The sequence below is a fragment of the Helicoverpa armigera genome, chromosome 2, assembly GCF_030705265.1.
Source record: "Helicoverpa armigera isolate CAAS_96S chromosome 2, ASM3070526v1, whole genome shotgun sequence".
Taxonomy (NCBI): Eukaryota; Metazoa; Arthropoda; class Insecta; order Lepidoptera; family Noctuidae; genus Helicoverpa; species Helicoverpa armigera.
Window position 1 is genome coordinate 515,630 of NC_087121.1, and position 25,107 is coordinate 540,736.

A 25,107-nucleotide genomic window follows, 5' to 3' on the forward strand; every position below is an offset into this window, starting at 1 on the left:
ACCACCTCGTCTTTATTCGCAGTTCGGTTCCGTACAAAGTTTAATACAAAATGTTCATAGTAGCGATTAAATTTTATAGCTCCTATTTACATTATGAAAGGTAGTTATGGTTTGAAATATTTATATTTTAGTTTTTAATAAAAAATTTAATAATGATTTAGTTATGAAGTTTTTGCGTTATTATTTTATGTCTGCCTGAATAGTGAATATTTACCTAATGGGGCCCACCAGGGTCAAAGCCTGCAAGGGCTGTGGGATTGTTCGAAAGAATTACCGCGGCCCTGGTACATAAAGGCTTAAGAAGGAAAATGATGGGTTTAAGTCAAGAAAACAAAAGAAGGCGTGAATATTTACTGTCAGATGGTTCGTAATGTGATGAAGTGCCACTGACCTCTATATTTACCACAAATATAGAGGTCAGTGTGAAGTGCCTAAACAGATTTTTAGCCTCGATTTGTTTGTGTATTAAGAAGTTAAGTGGTCGATTAAACATGATGTTCTTAATCATATAATTAGTTGTAATTAATCTTTGCTCATATTCAGCTCATACACAACTTTACTTACCCTTATTACCTCGTTCCTGCCATGTACTGTAAACTAAACGAGTTTCCTTTTATTCGTGTTGGCAACACTTTGAGAGGCTCGCGGCGAATTTAATTAGTTAATGGAGTCAGGTGTTGCCAGAGGAAAATAGACAGTAATTATGTTATAACGTTTTATGGGGTTAGAAAGTGGCTGTGTTTGGTCTTTGTTTAAGCTGTTTTTATATTTTTGGTTAACTCTTTTTAGGTAACCTATGTTTTAATTATAACCTATATTTGGGTAATTAAAAGTTTAAATTAGCATAGTCTACCACTCGTACTCCAAATTTCTTAGTGTACGTAGTAACATTGACACACAATCTACGTGTTATATTGCTATACATTTTTAAAAGAAACTTACAATATCAGTCAATACAAAAACTCATACCAAACGTACCAATAATAAATTGTTCTTCTTTCATTGAGTGTATTTTTATCGAGTGTGTAAAGTGATTGTTTTAACAAAGACTTCAGAACGCGAGTGAATCCGCTAGCAGTAGCTAAATAAGAAATAAACTCGCTTATATCTCGTGCCTCAGAAGCTCGGAAATTAAATATTAAACTATGTAAACTTAGTCGAGCTCTCTCAATGTTTCTAAAACAAAAGTTTTGCAATTTACCTAAAATATGTGTTGACAGGATAACTTTGACAAGTTTCAGGGATTTTACATGATACTACTCGTAAAAGCTGACGTTTTGAAAATAAACTCATTTCATTATTCTGTAAAAAAGGAGTTTATATTTTTATGTCTCTAGCACACTTAAAAAAAGGATCGCTATTTCTAATTTTGCCTCTTTGACAGACACCTTTTAAAATATAGAAGTCCTATTTATGGATACACCTTTGCTTTAAACTTCTGAAAAAGCGCTTCTGATGTTTTTTATTCAAACCTTGCACCAAAATACGAAGAAAACACACAAAAGCACCTTTATTTCTTTAGAATCCTCAAGTGTCTTACACAAGTTTAATAACACAATTCCTAACACCCGAACTTCAAACAAGATATCCAGGACAAAGCAAGCAGTACATTGAACAAAAGTGGACGACTTTGAAGTCTAAATCCTCCCCCTACCACCCCCCTCTTTTGAATCCCACTGAAGTAATGACTCGACAGATCAAAACGTCTGCAATGTCATTTAAATTCGCGAGGGATCACGTAAAAAAATATGCAAAACGTAATTTTAAACGAGCCGACCCGGGATACGGGAAAAATTACGAAAACGCCGGTAATTGAGTTTACATATTATATAACTGATGCGGGCCGCGCAGCTCGCGGATTAGAGTTTAATTATTTGAACTCATTGTATTTCTAGGGTAAGGTAGTGATTAACTTGGGTCTGAGAAAATAAATTATCAAAATGATTTAATACTCAATCAGTGGACTAAAGTTTCTTTCGCATCATTAAATAAGAATATTTCAGGTTCACTGATCACTTAATCGGTATGGATCTATATCATGTTGCATACGTGTAGTCACGTAGTTGGTTGAAACGATCATTAAATAAAGTGTATATCATTCCAAAACATATCTCTAAAAAGATAAACCTTTTTAATTTTAGCAGCCAAACATAATGCAACATAAAATTGAAACGGTTTATAACATTTAGCGTATATTCAGTGTATTATAGGTGGATAGTAATTCATGAGTGAATTATTTACCGCTGTTTTAGTGGCTCACTCACGGTCAGAGACTGGCGTAGTAGTTCGATGGTAAATGCAACACTGTTGCCTTCCGATGTTTTATTGAGCGTTCATCTTTGATAGTTCAGGTCATTCTAGTTTTTTTGGGTTGTGATTGAATAACTTTGTTTGTGTGAACTGAATATTCAACTATTGGTAAACTATCCACGCGTTATACTACATAATGTTGATTTTTTTGGGTATAATTTAGGCGGTCACCAAAAATATTTTTAAGACTCTAAGCTGAGGCACCAAATAAAATAAACAACTCCAAAAAAAATAAATTGACTTTATTAAAAGGGCACTAAAGTATATAATATTATGATCCAAAAAAAATAAAATAACATCAGAAAAATCGCATATCTCGCACAAATATTATTTTTGGTTCCCAAAATGGATTAATGGTCACCAAATTCTATCCAACTAAAAAATTAATATTACTACCAAAAATCAAAGTTAGTGTCGAAAACGAATCGCTGCAAAACCGACTCCACGTAGTCTTGTCTGCCCTACCCCTAGAGTGCAATTCAAAACCGCGTAGGCGCGGAGGGGCGAGGCGGCCTGCGAGCTGAGGCGCAGGTAGTTTTAAGGCTCGCCGCCGCGGCTGAGGCTGGCCGGCCGAGCCGGCCAGCAAGCCGAAGCTGCGGTGGTGAGCGTGAAAACCATCAGCGACGATAAGCTCGCATGGGACCGCCGGAGCCCTGCAGCGCCAGAGCCGTGACAGAAGCCATGCGTGCTGCATGTTGCGTGCTTACATTTTAAACTCACTGAGTTACACAAAAATTCATATAACAATAAATAAGCGACGTACGTTTGGGAACCCTAGTATATTAATTGGTATTTGGGAAATATTCAAGCGATCGTTAGCTTTTTTAGTCTAACAAAAATGACCAAATTAGGAGTCATGGTATTACATAATTGGTAACATCTAAGTAGTGACAATATATAATATTTGGTCTAAAGTGTATTTTAAAGACGTACATATATTTTTTTAGTAGTCAATAATACGAAGAAATGGTTTTATCTAATAATATTTTTGGAAACGTTATTTGGTGACCATTTATCCATTTTGGTAACCGTTTAGAATTTTTTTGGTAGTAAAATAGGTACTTTTTTGGGTGGTGTTTAAACACAAGCCGATTTTTTTTTTGGACCGTAGGCACTTTCGTAGATCTATTGAATGAATAGGTAACTGTACTGTGTTACACAAAACCTAGGTTATTTGAAAGCTCTTTAAGAGCACTTTGTTTCATTCTATGGCTCGACTCCAGTTCTAACGTGGTACGTTAGTCCATTATTTTGTCACGCCGAATAAACATCAATGCTCTTATGTGGCTGTGTGTAAGGGCACTTATAGTTTTGATTTATTATTGGATTGAAGTTGTTCACTTTAATCACAGGTTTTGAACTTTTTAGAAAATTCAATTTGATGTTCATATTTATTTTAAAACACGATTTAAACTACTCTACTATCTGTCGTCACGACAAAATGAGAACGCGGCCTAAGCCTCATTTAGTAAGCTTGCCAAATGCCCAAGGCCTAGCAACGTTGTTAAGGCCAACGAAAGTATTATAATTCAAAAGACGCTCCTTTCGAATAAATTCTGTCTCCTGAAACCTAGTTACATCTAAATTCTAATTAAATCATTTGATTTATAAAACTATCGCATTTCGCAAAATAAACGGGGAATATTAGAAATTGTATTCAATTTTATTTTATTCTGAATTTAGATTTTAATAATAAATTAATTAATTTTAAGTTTACCTTTGTTTGAGTTTGATATTTTATTTTCATTTAGGCGATAGCAAACAGGTTTGTTTTGATCAAACAAAGTATTAATAACACCTAAATATAATTTGATTATTGAAATTATTGAAGAGAGGTGAAATATTATTGAAACACGTTGATATAAAATTAAGCAAAATTAAAAATTTTGAAAAACCCCCGACGGTAAAAATCTTATTGAAAAATAATAAAATAACTCAAAACCCCCGACTTAACCCAATTATATAGGAATATCCGTCGGGGGCTGCCATTAAACCAGCTTAAGGATTCCTAGTGTCGTGAATACAATTTTTGAAGAATTGTAGATGTTTAACGATGACATAAAATACACTCAATTAATTATTGAATTTTCATATAGAAAAGGCAGCCCCCGACGGTTATTCCTATATAATTGGGTTAAGTCGGGGGTTTTGAGTTATTTTATTATTTTTCAATAAGATTTTTACCGTCGGGGGTTTTTCAAAATTTTTAATTTTGCTTAATTTTATTTCAGACTTTAGAGAGCATATACGAATTATAGTCTATATAATATGTTATTGCAATATTATTTTGCACTGATATTGTAGCGCCCTCTAGTGAGTTACTGGCGTAATTTTTATTATTTGGGAACATGCATTAAGCACGTACACATTGCTGATGAAAACAGAATTGTAATCAGACGTTTTGATTATATTGCAACATTGTTTGGCACTAATATTGTGGTGCCCCCTAGTGAGTTATAGCCATGACACCTATCTAAGAACATGAACTCATCGAACACAAAACCGTTATTGAAAACCGCATCAAAATCGGATCATTAGTTTAGAAGGTAGGTGGGAACATTACTGTTTTGCACTAAAATTGTGGCGCCCCCTAGTGAGCTACAGCCATGACACCTGTTTAAGAATGTGAACTCATGGAACACAAATCCGTTATTGAAAACTGTCTCAAAATCAGATCATTAGTTTAGAAGATAGGAGGGAACATTACTTTGCTGTTTTGCTCTAATATTGTGGCGCCCTCTAGTGAGTTACAGTCATGACACCTGTCTAAGAACATGAACTCATCCAACACAAATACGTTATTGAAAACCGCATCAAAATCAGATCATTAGTTTAGAAGATAGGAGGGAACATTACTTTGCTGTTTTGCCCTAATATTGTGGCGCCCTCTAGTGTGTTACAGTCATGACACCTATCTAAGAACATGAACTCATCGAACACAAATACGTTATTGAAAACTGCATCAAAATCAGATCATTAGTTTAGAAGATAGGAGGGAACATTACTTTGCACAAACGCACACACAAACACACAAACGCACATCTCTCACCCTAACGCATATACCTGCTCCGTTCCGTCGTGGGTAAAAATAAAAATTGTGAACATAGTCAGCCGTCTTTTTTATTATAATAATTCATCAAACTTAGGTGTAAAATTACCAACTCTAGTTCTTTTGAACCCATAGTTAAAATTAGTTTTCAAATCAAGAGGCTCGCTTATGTAAATGAACATTTAATTGTGATCCACGCATTGTGATGAAATAATTAAATAAAACTCCTGACCTACCCACCCATCTTATATGACTATCCGCTTATTTTACTTCTTCTGTAATCTAAACTCAAAGCCATAAAGAGCTTAGGTACCATTAGGAAGGCAAAAAAACGAAATACGCAAAATAAGCTGCCCTGTAAAGCCCTAGGTGCTCCAACGTGAATAATATTAATATGATTAGACTTTTTTCTCGGAAGTTTTTTCTCAGATGTACCGAAACCGTTAAAGTTTCAGGTTTATGACATTACTGGTACCTATGTTTTGTATTTAGCTTTTGCTTGGAAGTATATTTTTTGATGTCCTAGTAAAATCTTCCGTTAATATCTAGAGTCGAAAACGGTTTTTTAGATAGATACAGTAATTTTGCGTATTACATAAATAATAATATTATTAGATACAACATATTTACAGCACCATATAAAAGACGTTTACTACCACGCGTGTTAAATATAAAAATTTCATTACTTTTAAACAAAACCTTTTCACCAAAAAAAGTTATTCACAGCAACATTTTTTGTTTCCCCACACTATACATTTCACATTTTTTGATCAAAAATTCTCGCCGTAGTTAACGTTTGAATTTCTCCACGTAATTTAAAAACACACCCTCAATAAACGGAAAGCTACAAAAAACACACATTTTCCCGGCTGCAACGCATTGCGTGAAATTGCTCATCACGTCACGCCCAAAAACATGTTTGTACAAGAAAAACGTGGAAGCGAAACATTCACAAACATTATTTTAAAGTACTAAATGTTTTACCTGTTATGGGCCACCTTTTGAATCTGCGACTAGGAAATATTTTACGGAATGGGGTCGAAATGAGAGCTCTGAAAGACTCAAGCGCCTTTCAACAGCTTTTAAAAGCCGAGCTGGTAATCTACGAGATGTATTTTATTATATCTACGTAGCCAACATTGAAAAGGTGCTATAATTAGTTGTACCACCTTACCTTCTCTTTACTTGAACCTTTTAGTAATAATTTATCACCACCGTGAACAAGTAGACTTGGATATAATCTTGTTAGTAAAATGTAAGACGTATTTCTCTTTGATTATGATGTTGATAGCTGTTATCACGTTTATTTTGTAATAACTCATTACGAACCGAGAGAACTTATTTTATCTTTCAACGTTATCGGTAAACATTTTACCATATATTTTTGCTGAAAATTATGAAGATTATCAGACAGTCAACCCTTGAACTAGAATGTGTAAGGATTTAGCACCTATAAAATTATGTTTTGTATTTTTTTTTGGATATTTTTATCAAGTGGTGACGAAAATCTCCATGCACACAAAATACAAACAAGGATATATTGGCTTTTTGTCATCGCGCAAAAGTCGTAAAATTCAAGTGTGAGAAAGGGTTATCTTCTCAAACGACGCCCGCGGGAAATAAAATGGCATGATCTATTCGTGGCAAGAAGCCACATGGCCATTTCGACCATAGATCTTACTGATGGCTATGTGATCTGATAACTTATGACCAATAAAACTTTCGACAATTTCACAAAGTTTTTTTATTTCGTATCGCTTTTGGATCTTGAGGAGTTAAGCTATTTGATCTATGGGGGATGATTTTATCACACAATATTCCCATACTATAAAAGTATTCCAAGTTATCTTATTGCCTCCAGCTTTTATGTTGGTAGCCTTTACTATGAGTCAGAAGTGAGGCAAATTAAACACTAACTTACCAGCTATTTTCGCCATTTTTGGCCAACAGCTAGAAAGTTCTTTTAGATTGACCCAGTAAGTACACACAGTACTATTGGCAAGACTTTCTTTTATCTCCAACAAAATTCCAATAAAACCTAACTTTACTTCTTCTAATCTTCTTTTTTGTCCACAGCTAGAAACGCGAGCATTCAACAGCACGGAGATATCAGTGACGAACAGCTCCTGTGACCCCGAGGCGTGTGTGATCACGGTCAGGCCGGAGCGAGGGACTGCGAAGTACACGTGTGAAGTCTCCAGCGAGGGACCTCGGTTCGCGGTAGATAAGCGATCCGCTAATATGACACTGGCTGGTAAGTATGGTGCCCTGGTACCTCACTTTGGATAATGTACTTGCGTTTTCTTTTGTTGATATTAGTTAATTACCTTTTTTCACTGTCCTAAATGTACTCATTAATAATTAATTCAGAAACCTAAACGTATTAGTTTCAACAATTTCAAGATTTTATCTAAAAAACTTTAAAGTTAAAAAAAACAAATTCAATGACTGTTGGATGTGTTCAAAATATTGATTATAATATCAATCAGTGAAGTGCCAATATTTTTATCTCCCAATATCGAAAGTAAAACTGGCCTAAAACCGAAACAAAACTCAATTCAATAAACAAGAAAACCAAAATTTTATATCAACACGCAATTCAACGTAAGATAATAACTCCCTACAGACGAAATATGATTTGCTTTACCAAGCATTATTATTATCTATCTCATCACGATGCCTATAACTTCGTTTTATACTGGAGATTATCGGCTGCGAGCGTAATGGTACCAGGGCCGCAGAATTCGGCAATGGTATTAAATCTAGACACACGGCAGTGTGTCCGCCAAGTTCGAGCAAAAAAAGCGACACACCGGCCGTGGGTTATATTACACGAACCATTTCGGGCCAAATTCGACCCCCCTGTAACTCAAAATCTATTTTATTTACGCATATCAAATTTCTATTATCTGTTGAGACCCCCTCACTTATCTAAAATACAAAATTTCATTAATATACCTATTGTAGGTCTTGAGATATTGACGTCAGAAAATCGCTATTTTTACTATACACTCACTGACTGATTCACTGACTCACTCATCAAAAACCTAGACCACTTCCAATGGTCGTATTGACTTGAAATTTGGCATGGAGGTAGGTCTTTATGTCAAGGTAAAGGGAAAAATCTGAAAATGGCCAAGTGTGAGTCGGTTTCAAAATAATGAAGGTGTTTTATACCCGGTGTAAATTTATACCCCTAAGGAACTAAAACGAACTAAATTTATCTATATTTATATAATATATCTGCGAATGGTACAAAGGTTTGTATTTAGTCAAAGTAAAGTAAAAATCTGAAAACGGCCAAGTGTGAATCACTTTCGAAAATAACGAATGTGTAACTTTGATCCACGAACATAATATATGATAACATGTCATGTCAGTCAGTTGGTAAATCTAGTCATAGTTAATCTAGTTCATTTCTTTGTAAGAAACATAGTGCATATTAAAAAATCTAAAAGATAGTATAAATGAGACATTTCTTTAACCAACTTCATCATAAGAAAAAAAAAAAAATAAACAACCTTACAAAAATAAATGAAATCCCACCCAAAACAAAATGTGAAAGACTGCCAAGTTCGATAATATGGGAATGCTTCGCCTATAAAGAAGTGAGATCTGAATAAGTACCAAGTTCCATACACATACCTCAGTTAAAAATAGTTACTTTTTAATGATGATTACTTGGCAAGTTTTAATAGAAAATTAAATACTTGATTCATTGCGTTTAGTAGGTTTATAACAAGGTGTATGAAAACTTGCCAAGTAACATCATTAAAAAGTAACTATTTTTAACTGAGGTATGTGTATGGAACTTGGTACTTATTCAGATCTCACTTCTTTTATAGGCGAAGCATTCCCATATTATCGAACTTGGCAGTCTTTCACATTTTTGTTTTGGGTGGGATCTAACATTACAGAGCAATGTAGTTCGACAAAGACGTTTCGAACGAAAATATGATTTCGAAATAGAATAAAAACGTGTTTCTTGGAATTCATGTGATGCGAGTGATAAAAATATAGTTTTCGATATATACTTTTTTCTAGAATTGTACAGTTCAGAGATTTTAATAAAGTCTTCCAGTCAAAGTTGTAATACCTACATGTATTTTCAGTATCAGCGCGTGTTAGATTTTCACTTCAGGAAAAAAATGATTGCATATCTATTCTATTATTGGCTGTTCACATTATGTGAATACACAAAATTATTGTCTCAGTATATCAATAGGTGACACCCATTTCCATATAGGCACACACATGAACAAATACTTAGGTAATGAGATTTTGTACATTGTGCAAGTACAAGGACTCACCAAAAAACCACTGAATACTCTACGTACTTACTGAAACATTAAGGCTTTTTTGAACGGGAATACAAGAATTTTTATCGAGTTCGGCAGTCAAGAAAAACTTGTTTAAACTTTAATAAGGGAACCGTTTCTTTACCTCCCAAACACACACGTGTTTGCATCAATTCCAATATAATTGGCTAATATAATTAAGGAAACAATTTCATGAAAATAATACAGAGTAACCCACCCAAAATATATTGGGAAACCCTTTTTAAGCCCGTTATAATAAAATAACAGTTGAGCTAAAAGTTTGCGAGAGATCTGGCTCCAGCCGTCCACTTTAGTATTTAGTTAAACCGAATCATAATTTATAAGGATCCTAGATAGGTATTATTTCAAATTGAAATGGATCTCATTGTATTGATAAGTTTTTTTGTAGTTGGTGACTAAATACTAAAATTATTATTACTTAAACGGTTCGAAAGCTGATGCCTGGAACCGCACGACAGATTTGCAAGAACCAAAACCGATGCACGACATAATCCGCTCGTGTAAATAAATTTTAATTTTTCCAATAAATAAGTTCACTGAAGGATACTTTATGTTTACAAAAATGTGGTTATTACACAAATCCAAATTATTTAATTACTTACACGCAAAATGAGTTGAAAAGTGTTTAGTGTTGAAAAAGCGGACGTTTGTAGTAGTATCAATAAGTTTAAAAAAACCCTCATTTACCCATCGCATATTAACTTACTTATGTCTCCCAACAGTGATGCCAGAATACGACCCCCTGATCACGGGTCTACCCACACTGGTGCAGGTGGGAGAGCAGGCGCTCGTCAACTGCACGTCAGACTACTCCCTACCGGCTGCAACCATCGACTGGTTTGTGGATTCAGAACCGCAGGAGGTAAGATGTTTCCTTATTTGTATGCCTTACTAGTGTTGTCGGGTTTTAGGGAGCTAGTACTCGGACCACATAATTAAATAGCATGTATGTACTTGAAAAGCATAAGCTGCAAGCCTCCGTCAGCGGTTTTAGGCGCATCTCGTGAAAGCTTCTTTCCTCACCCAGATAAAAAGTAGCTATCTACTTTCCTGATTTTTACCTTCGTCATTACACTACCTATCCAAAGTTTTTATCACAATACGTATTACATTTTGGTGTAAAAGCGTAGGCAACAAAAAACTCCCATTCGTATTTATTAAAATCCGGTTACGCCACTTGATACATAAACCGAAACCGCAAAATCAGTCAATGTACGATCAAACCACAACACGTAAAAACCTCACCATTATCAATTGCAGTGAACGTAAAATAAATCCGTCCAAATAAACGCGTTCGTGAAAAATAAAACCTATCTAAAGTAAATAATAATAAATATAAAATTTCAACAATTCAGATAATACTTTGGTATTTTACTGACATCAGCTGGCGAAGTCAGCTTTTCAACGAGAACGGCTATAGGTTTCCAATAAAATAAATAGCACGTTCATGGTTATACCTGTAAACTCAGCTTTACGAACTGAGAGCTGTACTCGTATTTACTTGCGAATCGATAAAAGGTAAGCACTACTAGTCTTTTATTTCGTACTTCTTCACAACGGTATTGTAGGATAGGTTTTATTCTTGTGTTCTTGATAGTTTTCTAGGTTACCCTTTATAGGTATAGACGACTGTTACACGCAGATATCTAGGGTTCCGAAGATACTATATTTAACTTTTAATGTTACCGTCTAGAGCCCAGTTACCCATAATCATAATCGCAAAAGTTTGTAAGGACGTGTGTGAGAATGTTTGTTACTTCTTCACGCTAAAACTACTGGACGGATTTTGTGAAACTTGGCTACAAGCATGTAAGCATATTTTTATCCATATGCGGGTAGTAATTTCCTTTGGACTGGAACCACGGGTGAAACCTAGCTATATATGTAATAAAACACCTGTAGGTACCGACACTCAGTCACTCCCCAAAAAGCAGTTTGAAGAGATTTATCAAATAAATAACACGATCTATACAAAGCTGTTGTGCTAGAAATTATTTTAATTTCTCGTCTCTATTGTGGAGCTAACGATTTTTCCTTTCAAAGGTTCGTATCGGCGTCTGCGATGGCCTTTTGTCAGACCCGACGTTCAGAAAGCTGGTTTATTTGATTTCGTATAAAAGAATTTTGGTGATATATTTTTGAAGCAGGATTCTGTTAAAGAGAGGGATCTTGACTGCCAGGTTTAACTTTGAGAATAGGGGGTGAATGGTGTTTTGTGATTGTGAGTATGCAATCAGTAGTAGATATGATATTCTACAGCAGCGTTAAGTACTGCAGGCTATTGCATATAGCATGTGCTTCAACTTTGCCTTAGAGAATTAAGCAATCAATTTTAGAAGCGGCTTAAAAAACAGTGCTTATTTAGGTATATGAATTAGCGAAAAGCTAAAGACTGTTGTCAAAATTGTTCTCATAAGTCCAAGTCTCAGAAATCGGCAAAGAATAATCCGTATTCATCCCAGCTGTCAGACACAAATGTAAAATTATAATTTTCTTACACAAGTATCATACGTTTTATTTTATCTCCTTCGGCGCAGTAAGAAAGACGTAAATACCTACCACGTTACATCACATATAAAATGATTTTAAACTCTAGCTGTGAGGATATTGAGCGCGATACATAGACAGCTGCGTAACAAGCTTATTGCTTCATGATAGCCTTATTTGATACGTCTTCTTTCTTTGTACATGGCATTATTATGTACTGAAGATGTTTTATTTTTGTTTGTAAGCCTTTTGCGGGAGTATTGACTTGTTGGGTTAGGTACTTAGGTAATTACTTGTTTCATGTTTGATTTTTCTACATTAGATAGCATTCTTATATTTCTGCTTCAATTTACATTTCATTCTAATTCATCTTCTTATTTTGATAAAACTGAAAACACCGTAACTTAAAAGTATCACCCGTTTGGCTGTCTATCAATTGGTGCATTGTTGGCTCAAAAAATCATTAAGTAAGACATCAGTCTAAGTGGATTTTCGATGAACAAATATTTAATAAAATCTTAAATATCCTTGTCATTTTAAAATCAATCACATTCTGCTCAATCGATTTATTTGCCACACTCAAAGCTAAGGGTCTCGTTATTAATCAAAACTTCGATAAAACTTTCCAATCTATGCACTAAACTACAATATCAAATTCAATATAATTCTCATTTCAATTGAATAGTTGAACCGCAGTAAGATAAACTGGATCTTCAATTAATTGAATTGTAGATCACAAAAGGAATTACTCGCAGCAAAAGATAAGTAAATATAACTTTGTAACTGCGGTAAACGTTTGTGAAGTTTATGTCAATCCTCGGGCTGCGAGCAAATTAGATTGCTGTGACCGAACGCAATCTTTGTTATGATAATGTTTTATGTTTTTTTGTTGACGTCAATTTTATTAGTGAGACCTTTGTTTTATCTATTCATACTAATATTATAAGTCAAAAAAGTTGGTTTATTTGTTGAGATATGCTCAGGAACTTATGGTTCGATAAAAAAATCTTTTCGGGGTTAAATAGCCCACTTATCGAGGCCATAAGCTACTTTTTATCAATATGCACTGAGCAGTTCTTAAGGGACGAAACCACTGGCGCAAGCTATTCTTAACAATTAGAGTAGTATATTATTTGTTAAAAACATCAATACAGAAGCCAATTTAAAAAACAAAACTAGTCTTGTCAAAAATGAAAGTGAAAAGTTAGTTTGTAAGCGCTAATCTTTAGAACTGTCAGTTGAATTTGAAAAAATATTTTGTGTATTCGATTGGCCCATTTTTTGAGGAAGATTATTGGCTAAGCTTCAAGGCTAGTGACGAAAAAAAAAATATGGCGATGTGACGTAGTACCACGAATATCATTGGCGAGTACAACTGCAGGGAAAAGTTAGCTTTACAAGATTAGTGTAGTTTCATGACTTGTTTAGATACTTCAGTTACTTGATTGCGAAAGTTAAAATTGAAATGAGTGTTTCACTATCAAAATACAGTCTTATAAAAAAGAAGTTAATCACCAATATTGATAACAACGGAAGTTAATAACAATTGGATCAAAAAATACTTACAGACAAAAGATAACTATATTGCTAAAAATTATAATTAATCCACATCAAAAATCTTGTCACACACAATATTGCCAGATTTAATACGAAAAAAACAATTCAATAAAACAAAAACAGTCTTGTTCTAAACTTATTCCACCTAACACGTTTATCTGGCTTGTGTTTACAATCAAGTTAGGTGCGCCAGTGTCTGGTCTGGAGGTAACGTGATTAGTACCTATGTCCCGCACGACGTCAGATTATGGACACTTTGACGTCGGATTATGGACATGTTGGTGAGTGTGTTTGTTCGTCAGTTTGCCTTGTTGGTAGTTGGAGATTAGGTGGTTAGGACTTTGTATAGTTTTAAGATTACTTTTAAGGTAATTGTAACTATAAAGTGCAGGTATAGAGTCATGCATAATGTGGCTATGGAACTATGTACTTCTCCTAAACTGGGTTAAAAAGTAGCTTATAATGTTATATATGGCATTGTCCATATTGTAATCGAATGCTTTACTATGTTATATAGCTACTTTATAGCTTTGACACGGCGCCACAATGCTTTTAAGTTTCCTACATCTATTTACCAATTAAGATATAACACAATTGCACAAAGCTACATATTTTCTCCTTTAAAAACAGCAGCGCGTTACATAAACCATGTGTTGGTGTCGGACGCAGTAATAACTTCTCCGCAATGCATTTCTTCCTCTTCCTCCATTTGTAATACACTAAGTACTTGTGCTAAGCACTCGCGTGTTCACTCCACATACAATTTATCATTGTTGAAATTAAAACAGTAAGCTACAGTATCATCAATCTTCCAAAAGTAAGGATATACAAACCGCTCCGTCTCAACATCAGCCACAAAGCAAAATAAATAACACATGCAATTTAATCCAGTTCCCGTTTCCCTCTAACCTTCAACGTAGAATATACATATCACAAATTGTATTTCATAAATTTTTATGCTCGTCACATCTTCCGCGAATTTCTGAAGTCCAAAATATATGTGTTTGTCATTGATCGACGGATAGAATTTGTTTAAATTACATGTGATGAGCCCTGAGGTCTTCGTTGCTGAGCAGAATTTTGATACGCGGATTTTATCCTCAAAGTAGGAAAATGTCAAAGTCACCGACAGCGACAGCACATCGATTTGTCACGATCCTCTGAAAGGTGATGTTAAAAGACTGGAAAATATCTGAATATTTTTTTCTTAGAAATTCTAGCGGAGATGTTATTCTGCTTTCGGGGACCTCATCCGTCATCGTTAGACAGTATTCGTGGTTATTCATTTATATATTACTTACTCGGCGTATACAGGCAGAACCGAACGTTATTAATATGTTCGGTAAAAAGTTTTGTGATAAATTATCCGAAACCCGTAATAGGCAATATTATATTAATGTAAACAGCGGCCATCTTGACGAAGAATAAATCTGATAATTATTTCGCAGTAACAACTCCTTTGCTAACATAACGAAGAAACAAGGTAAAACTCGAAAATTAAGTATCATTTGAGGTCCGTTCCAAGAAACAAGATAATTAATTTAATGCAAAATAAACGCGAAGTTCATCTTAAACAGTTTATACCTGGTGCTTACTTTGTTGCTAGTTACTGGTCTGTTGAGGAATAATTGTCTGAGTATAATTAAGATGTATGCTGTGTGTGAATAAGTTAGTAAATAATATAACCTACACATACGTTACGAGGAAGAAGTTTGGAGTGATTGATTTGAGAATAACCTTATTAATTACAATTATCAGTACCTACTCCTCTGGGCTTCACCGCGTAACATTGACCATGAACAATGTTTTTCTATCTTGGTTTGACTTGGGATTTCAAAGTAAAACCTGACCTAGAAAAATAAGACAACTAACTTCCTTGTTCTCAATTTCAAGCAAAAAGCAACCCCATCAGTCAACGCAATATTAATAAAACAGCCAATCATCAAAAAATCTCATTAATTTTAGCAACCTTTTGTTCAGATTATAAGGCCGAGGCCCCAATAAAGGATATTAAACCTTAATACAAAAACAATTGTGCACAATTTACTTTTGTTCTGTTACGAGTTTGTGTTTAATTATTTAAATGAACTGAAAACAATTAGAATTACGTTCGTTGATGGCGGCTCGGGGAAATTAGTGCCGTCCATCGGACCCTCACTCATTACTCGGGGAATTGTACGAGTTCGGCTTGATGGACACTGGGTATGACCAGTGGGTTTTTTTTCTAAAAACCTCATGCAATTAATGACGTTAGATAAGTCTAGCGAAAACCTTTTACAGAATTAAGTTATTTTAAGATCATCTAAAAGCCTTTTCACACTAGTGTATTTTCCACTCGAAACGACGCTCGAGCTACTCCTTGGAAAAACCGCCAATGTGAACAGCCTGTTATTGTATTTGTGCAATACTCTAATTGAATAGCTATGCCCAGATTTATCAAGACTCGCTTTTAAAACGAGTACCTCTATAAATAAGCATAAACACTGTCACGTGCCTGAAATGTCACAACAAAATGCCTAGTGAACACCAAGCCTTAGACAGTCGTACGTCTTTAACGAACGTATAATTTGTGAACGGACAGCAATAAAATTATTTAATTAGATCAAAGACGAGCGGAAGTTAAGTTTAATCGAGGATCAGTGGGTCATTGTAACTTTGAGGGTTAAACAACACAGTTTGTTATTTGTTACTTTACTATAGTTAATTTACTCACAACAAAACACTTTTGACTACAACTGTCCAAACTTCAGAGTTGTCCTGTAAAGTTTTCCTGGTATATCTACTATGAATATTTTTAGACCGTGGCGAGGATAACCAATGGCTGGTTTCTAATCACTCATATCAACAGTTTATCCATTATTTTTTCTTGTAAAATTTAAAAGCATGATAAATTACCAGCAGCTGCTTATAAACCACCTATACCTACCTAAGCCCAGCATATTTGCCCTATAATTATCTCATATTCAGATACATTTTTGTTGTATTTAAGGTGTAGTTGTGTTTTAAAAGCAATAAAAAATGACCAACGCCTACTCACCTAAAAAAATAAAACCCTCTATCGGTCGGGTTGATAGATTTTCTAACTAAAAACTACTCAGCTATATTTATTTAGGACATTCATAATAAAACTAGAGTATCTGAAATTGCTTCTCATACAATATCTAAATTCTAAACTTTATCGCTAACTAAGGTTTATTCGCGTTCGGAACTGCGAAATTGCTAACGTACTGGTTATTTGTGCTTTAATATTGTTTTAGTTTGTATGGTACTACAAATCTGTGTGAAATAGACCAATAGCTAAGATAGCATAATCACATAGATACAGAATTTAATGCCGATTACAATAACCGATCCATCTTTTTCGATTAGAGATCGCACAATTTATACGAGACTACTGTTTTACATGGAGCAACTGCCTATTTAATCTCCTCGACCCAGCTGAAACCGGAGGTTGTCAGACTTTCTGTCTTCTGCCAACCGTAATCGACTGCCAAAGATCAAGATGTTTGCAGACAGAAACCACTAAGGTTACGTGCCTTCCAAAATACAGAGGAACTCATCAAGACAAGATGGTCATCTTTCCACGGACGCTTAACCTTACAATCGATCTATCACTGGATGCCCCGATTTAAACTAAACATCAAATCAAATAAAAATAGCAAGAATTTTCCTCCTACACAATAAAGATAAAATCTAGCCTTCCTAGGGTCTTCCAATATCATTACATTTGAATAAAAACTCCTCACAAGCATATCAGAATCAGATTAGTGAATACCTTAGTAAGCCCGAGTGATGCCGAATAAAGCCGAGGGGCCCCGAGCATAGCCGAGTATCTCCGAGTAATCCCGAACGGTCGCGATCCATTCGTCATGGACGATATCGGATCCGATAGGACTCAGATGAACGAACCTCGTAATAGATAGCAGTTTAAAAATAAAGTTTGACTTCGTTAGCTTAATCTGAAAGGTCTTTATCAGTTTTTAATGGTATTAGTTTAGGGTTTTAAAAGAAATGGTAGGTGCTTTGGATAAAAGTGAAATTTTTAACACGTAGGAAGAGTGTAATTCTAATATAAAATGTCCCTAAGTGTTAGTTAGTTATGACACGATATAGCACGGGTAGAGAGAGTATGGGAAATGTTTTTCACGTTTTTTCTTCCCGCTCAGCAGAATCTATTGAGACGCCATTACTTTCAACGTAACTTTAAGACTAATCCAATTGCCCAGTTAACTGCTTTTTTGCTTAACCAAACTCCTGCTTACCCCAATCCATCACCCAGTTTCATACAGCAACCCTTCACGACACCAGACAAAAGTCCCACTGTATGGATCACTTATATTTGCATATAACACAGCTCCCGGGTGAATACTAAACATTTTTAAAGGGTCTGAAACGTTGCCTGACTGACAAACTTCAAGTGTTCTTTTTGAATTCGCTTTTTTCTTACTGAAAAATGATTACATACTCTTTTATTGATGGCACGACTTTCTTATTTTTCATTGCATTATTTGTATCGAAGATGAAAAGTTTTATAAAAAAAACTACATAAAAGTGTTCTTTCTCATTTCGAATCGGTCTTCTGCACCAAAACCATACTTCATCAATGTTTAATGTTACAAAAATTAATAATTTCCTATAAGAAAACTTTATACTCACATTATTGTCCTCCAAATAAAAATCATTGATGAGGCGTATCATGAAAATTAATCAACTCTATTACATTAATACAGCCTACAAGCAATATTATTGTAGTTAATTTAATAACCGAAAGTATAGGTACTACTACTAGTCAGCACTCTTATAGAAAACCCCCACAGTACAAGGTTTCAATTACCAGAAAATAATTAACTGTAGGAATCAGGTAAACGTGAAAGGAAATAATATGATACCTAGGTAATTGCTTGATATGGTTCTCAAGAAAATTGATATTGCTTGGAAATATTAATTTTGGAACGCTATGTAGGTCGTTTCTTTCAATTAATTTGTTGTAATAGTAATGGAAAATGATACGTGCTCATTTTGTGTTTAATTTTCTTTCAAAAGAAAGTTGTTCACTGTGAGAAAATCAACAGCAAGAAACTTTATTTTCTCATTCTTTTCTGATAGCGTTTACAGTGTAGTGGATTTTCTGCGCGGATCGGAACATAACTACCAGTAGAAATGATGACAGCTGAAATCGCTTGATAGGTTTATTGCAATGTATCGCACGTAAATAAACGTGTGAAAGCGCCGTTTTCAGCCCAAGCTAATCTTGAAAAAAAAAACGCTAATGTCAGGAATTCGTAAAATTATTTACATTTCCAATAAATTATTTATCATCGAGACAGCCTATGTACCTGTAGGTTACTTTTTATCTGGGTGCGGAAAGCTAGTAGGTATCTATGTAAATCATGAAGTAGATGTACTAAAAACACACATATTACCTATATTATCAAAGAATAACTATCAAAAGTTTGGAAGATATCTACACAAAGGAACCGTCCGTGTCCTCATTAGCTGAGCTAGAATATATTCCTTTGTTCCTATCTGCCTGGTGACCGTAGTTCAGATAACGAATATGATCGGATTTGTATTATTCTGAAGGTCAATATTTGGAATCGAGTTCTGTTCTGTTACGGTTTTAGGATATTTTATTTGTGAACTAAAACAGCAACTTTTGTAATCTTAACAATTTTTTTATTTTTTTTTAATAATGAACATTCTAACAAAACACAATCTTACCAAAAATAAACAATTACGGAAACTATTGAACCTTATCAACACTTATCGCCAAATAAACTTGGAAAAGCCTGTGAGTGGACAAACGAAAATAAACAATCATAACTTCGTCCAATAAATCATTCAAACTTAATTCCGTGAAGGAAAACACTTGCAGCCACAAAAACAGTAACACAATAAGATAATTCAATCAATCGTATCTCCACAACGCAATCTGGGTCAGCTTCCTACGTTAGTTCTTCCAGAGAAAGTTTTAAGAGATGAAATTGGCCGTAAGTGCACAGTTTGTCGACAAACAGACACAAAGACTAACTTTCTGTATTCGTCGACAACAATAATAGGAAACTATTGCGCCATCGATGGAGGCTCCTAAAGAAAAATGCGGGTTCCAAGATGATTTTTATGAATTTTTAAGTGCTTGCTCGAGTTTTGTAAGTAGTTTCAACTTGGATTGAGTGCATACTTGGTTAGTTGGGCACTGACATAGAGAGCAAGTTTTAAAAGTCTTTGAAACAATATGAATAAGATGGAAGAGTTGAAAAATAGGAATTTATTCTGGCTCAGATTTGAGTTTTATTTCTGTGAAATGTCACGTAACAATTCCGATTCAGTAAGTTCCTATGTAAAAGATATCCGAATATCTTTTCTCCAGGAATCAATAGGTCTCCTCACAATATCTCTTAAGTCAAATCAGCTGTTTAATCTTAAAGGCGTGACAAAACAGATATCTTGATAGAAAGGGGATAGCGAAAATAGACACCTTCAATTGTTATTATGATTGAGGGAACGCGGAGATTCAATGAACTGGAGAGGAATAAGCTGATAAATGGTGGCATTCACCCCGGAGTTTTCCGAAGGAGCATACGTCCTTTGAAGACCACGGGACTATAAAGTCCCGGATTTTGGAAGGGGAACGTGAGATCGAAGCAGTTGGTTTATAAGACAACTTGAAAAAAAATAATGATGACACATAACCGAAGATTATTCCATTACCTATTATATACTAAGGAAATATAAATAAGGACAATTTAGCATTCCTATTATAACTCGCTAACAGATTTTCTTCTACCCCCAGGATCCGCTAATAACCCCAGACACGGTGGTCTCGGGTGCCGACGGTGACGGGCTCCGTGCATCATGGCGGACTCTCCACGTGTACCCAGACGACTACCCGACGCACCGCGGGTACCTCGCTCTGCGCTGTCGGGCGACGATACCGACGCGACCGCCGCACGTGCGCAGCATGTCGGTGCGCCTGTATGTGGCGGCGAGGCCCCATATATCTTCGTATATGTTTAGTAAAAATAGTAAGTATTTCATGTTTAATTGGTTAAAAAAGCTGAGTACATATTTTTGCCAGTAAGTGTGCAAAAATTTTGTACCTATACAAAAAAAAACTCGCGCTTCTCACAGAATTTACTTTTTCACTTAATATCATCTGAAAAACATACCAGTATATTAATTCTAAAGCAGCCACTTTATATGCATACAAAACATAAAAGTAATTTTCCTCCTTAGAAAATTACCCTTACTCAACATATTATATGGTTAAACAAATTGATTTTTAATACAAGACCCCTTTATCTATAAGTACCACTTACAAGTAAGCATTTTATATTTTACCAAAAACCAACATGGCGCCGTGACAGGAGTTTTGAATTTCGAATTTGGTAACTGGCTGGAATATCAAAATTGAACAAAAAGGTTGGAACCCTTTTGTCGTGAACAAAGTGACGAGTGACGTTTGTGACGTCACAGATCATGGCCGACTTTATCATTGGCTACATGTAGCCATTTTAGGTTTACAATCGTTTGATGTGGAAAATATCTGGTTCTTTGTGTGTGGTGAAAAATGTTAGCCTGTCGTGTGCATGGCTGGTGGAGTAGTTTCTGTTGTTTTTGTAAATTAATCAATTTCTATTCAGGTATTTTGGGGAAAATTTAAAAGAAAAGAAACGCATACCGAGGTATAAAATAAAAATTGAAGTATGTAAAGAGACATACGAAAGGTGTTTGTTTTCTATATCAACATTTTAATTTTTCAAAACCTCGAACCTCGGCTTTTTTAAATATTATTCAAATCCCAGATTGGTTAAACAAAGCAAGGTGCAAAATAATGACGTTAAAAGTGAAAGCTTTTGTGAGCATTAACGACTTAAAAATCTCGTTTAAGTAAGAGCCTTATTTTTTGAAGAATCCGTGGAATTTTGTACACTTTGAGGTATTAGGATAAAATAAAATTTAATAATGTAAACTCTGAGGCATTTCGACATAAAAATAACTTTTTTTTCACTAAGTGACTGCGATTTTCCTTGAATAAAAAATAAATGAAAATATCTTCCTCATTGTAAAAGCTTGTTTTTAATTATACTTATGTTACATGTACGTTACTGTTATTGGATTTATTCGAAGGCGAATCTTATATATCAAGTATTTTCACCGAACTGAAAACGTCTACATATAACTGAAAACTTTTGCAGCACTCCAAACTATTTTACGTTATTTTTAATGTAATAACTATCCATCCATCAATTATTTATATCAAAATTTTGACCTGTCAATAAAATAACTAACTCAATTACAAGATATAAACACAGAGCAACAAGTCTAGACAACTTAGCACTAAATAAAAGGGCTCATAAAGTTACAAATAAGATTATTTAAATGATACTCAGTATCACTCGTTTTATATTTCAAGGGAATAATGAGATTTAAACTGACAAGGGCGGTGTTGACAAATTGTTGAAATATATCTTGTTATTAATGTCTTACATTAAAATTATATTATTCAAGTAAAGTGTCACCTTAAACTAGAAATAAAGCGTCAGTCTAACTTTTTTATGTGTTGCATGCAAACACGCTAATATGTAACCTTCAACCATGGCGTGTCGCCGATACAAAATTGAGGCCATCTATAAATGTGAGAAAAACACTTTCGATATAGAAGTTTTATCTCACGAAAGCGGGTGAACCAAACTCGTGTGGGTTAATGTAGATGTGTACACTGTATTTGTATGCGTGAGCTCAGGAAAGCTTAATAGTGATCGAGAAGTCGATTCATACAAAACAATGTGCGTGTACTTACATTAACATATACGAGTCAGTTCCTAAAATAAATATTGATACTTTATATCTTTTAATCATTTGTTGGACTTATTAAAAAAACAAATCCAGTAACCTCCTTATTATTATGCGATGTTGTCACATGAAGTTAGCAGTAGTACTGTTCATAAACTAAGGTCCCCGGTGACAATCCGAACACAAAACGAAAAACTTTCCCCGATCTAATTATCAAGTTGTAAAAATCATGCTTAACTCACGTCATAGGGTGGCATGATGCAGGTCAGTACAGAAGGTAAAATTACAATTGATATTATGAAAATCGGGCTGGCCAGCACTGGATGGTGCACATTTTGTGACATATCCGTTTAGCACTGGATATCTATATTTTTTATGGCAATATGAAAAACATAGTCATATAATTGTATAGGCTTTAGACAAATTATCTGGTAGGCAATTATAGATGTACGCATTTGTAGATTATATTTATACACTTTGGTTGATTTTATTTTCTGTTATCTACGAAAGTAAGGAGCTTAAATTAATGTTTGATTTGAGAAGTCAAAAACATTCAGATGCTTGAAGCGTTAAAATATTTACAAGAAAACTTCACCTTTTGAACATTTTTTTTTATAATGTGACTTTAAAATTAGTTATGTAAATGAGTTTGGTTCCCCTCGTAAGGTATCTACAGTATGTGACATGCACAGTTTTGCGATACATCGTAATAACATAAACTTTTTTTTGTTATGGATGTAGGAAATTCATGGCTTGTTAACTTTGGGAACATTTTGGGAAATCTTTAAACGTGTTGTTATACCAATTGGTAAATTATGGAATCGAGTTTTAATTTGAGGAAATTCATGACATAGCATGAATAGCAATCCTGGCATTTAAAATCCATTGCTGTATTTTTTGATTATATTGCCTTCTATCCCATACCGTATTGTAAATATGGCAACGTTTAAAAGTTGATTTTTCTTGATTGTTGAATGTCATTATTGGTCAACCACTGATGAACACAGGATTCCTCGTCCATAGATTTTCGATTTGCTTCTGTAAAAAAAAAAAATAAAAAAAAACCTACTTTTATAATATTAAACATATAGTTGCCTCACAATAAAGGTTTACAATAAACTTTCACAATAAACAAAGAAGTAAATATTTTTCTGATTAAAAAAAAATTGGTACAGCCATTTCCTTGCTAGAATAATTCCGAATGTTATTTTTTTTTTTAATATTCACTATCCTCAGCTTAAACAAAAGTCTTTGTATCTCTCAAATTAGGCTTTTCGATATTGGCTCGATTTTCTATATAAAAAAATAACAATTGCACCCGGGGCTTGGCACGGTTCCCAAAAGAGAAAATTGATAAGCCGGCCAGCCGTTTAATCGGTTCAGTAATCGGTCATTCAATAAATACGTCGCTTACAGGTCAAACTTGCTGATATCTTCTTGTGTAGGACATTGGTTAAAGGTTTAGATTAATTAATTAAACTGTAGCTAAACTTATTACAAATACTTCAATATCGAAGTTTGGAGTCATCCGATAGTCCATATTTATCCCACTGCGTCCTGCAAAGGGGCTAAGGCGTTTATTTTGTGTTAATTTACATTTTGTCCTAAGAGAGTCAGTGGGCTAATACTTCTTGAACGCGAACATTGCAAATAGAGTTTTTCTTCATAGAACATAAACGGGGTAACAGTTCCATTTTGTTCCATTTTTGGTACCTTCATGATAATTTTTAAATTTAACTAAAGATAGACTCTTGTGAAATTTCTGCAACATCTAACCTCTCCTCTCATTCCAGATGCAGTGCCCAGCAGTAGTTCCCGGCTGCGCGCGCGCATAGAGACAGCGGTATGGACGTTATTACTGTTAGTGAGAAGACAAGTGCCTTCGCTAGTTAAGTGACACTAGTGTGTGTGACATACGGACAAGTGAGCTGTGAGTGTTATGTTTTTAGTTGCCCAGTTATACGTGTCTGTGTTGGTCGTGGTTAGAACATGATTTTGTATACCATTGTGTTATTATTTATTCTAACAACTGATAAATTCCTTATGAAAAACTCGTTGAAAGAAAACCCATATACTATACTCAGATATTGCTCTTATGAGTGTTTGTTTCTATCTCTTTTACTAAATCACACAATTTGCAAAATCAACTAGCTTTATCCAGCGGTTTGACTCGCGTTCTTGGAAAATTCTAGATAAAACGTAGCTTGAAGCCTCCTTCAATAAAGGCGATAACTGACGCTGAAAGTATTTTTTAAATTAGACCAATGGTTTCCAGTAGTAGCGCGTTTTAAAAAACCAACTAAGATTTAAATGGTACTATGTGGATCTTTAAAACCTCGATCAACTTACTAAATACTGGATATCAAATATGAGTCCTAAATCAAACATCATGCAAACAAAGTGTTCGACAGTCGCTAGTTAACCATCATTAATGAAGTACCTAAGTAATTATAATCCGAAACAATAGTGTTTTGTGGAGATAGTAAGTTTGAAGCCCACTCAATTACCCTGTGGTTTACCTACTCAAATGTATTCACTTAATAAGATGGGTTACTTCAATATTATATA

General features: G+C 34.6%; 1 protein-coding gene across 1 annotated transcript in view; it reads left to right on the plus strand.

Annotated features, from left to right (window-relative positions):
* LOC110378484 (uncharacterized) overlaps positions 1-24,536 on the plus strand; it is a 77,538-nt gene extending 53,002 nt beyond the window's left edge. The window contains exons 3-6 of the mRNA XM_064042485.1: positions 7,436-7,613; positions 10,422-10,561; positions 20,537-20,768; positions 24,333-24,536. Of these exons, the coding sequence (XP_063898555.1) occupies positions 7,436-7,613; positions 10,422-10,561; positions 20,537-20,768; positions 24,333-24,436 (654 nt within the window). The 3' untranslated portion in view covers positions 24,437-24,536. The remainder of the gene's footprint in view (positions 1-7,435; positions 7,614-10,421; positions 10,562-20,536; positions 20,769-24,332) is intronic.
* Positions 24,537-25,107: the final 571 nt, after the last annotated feature.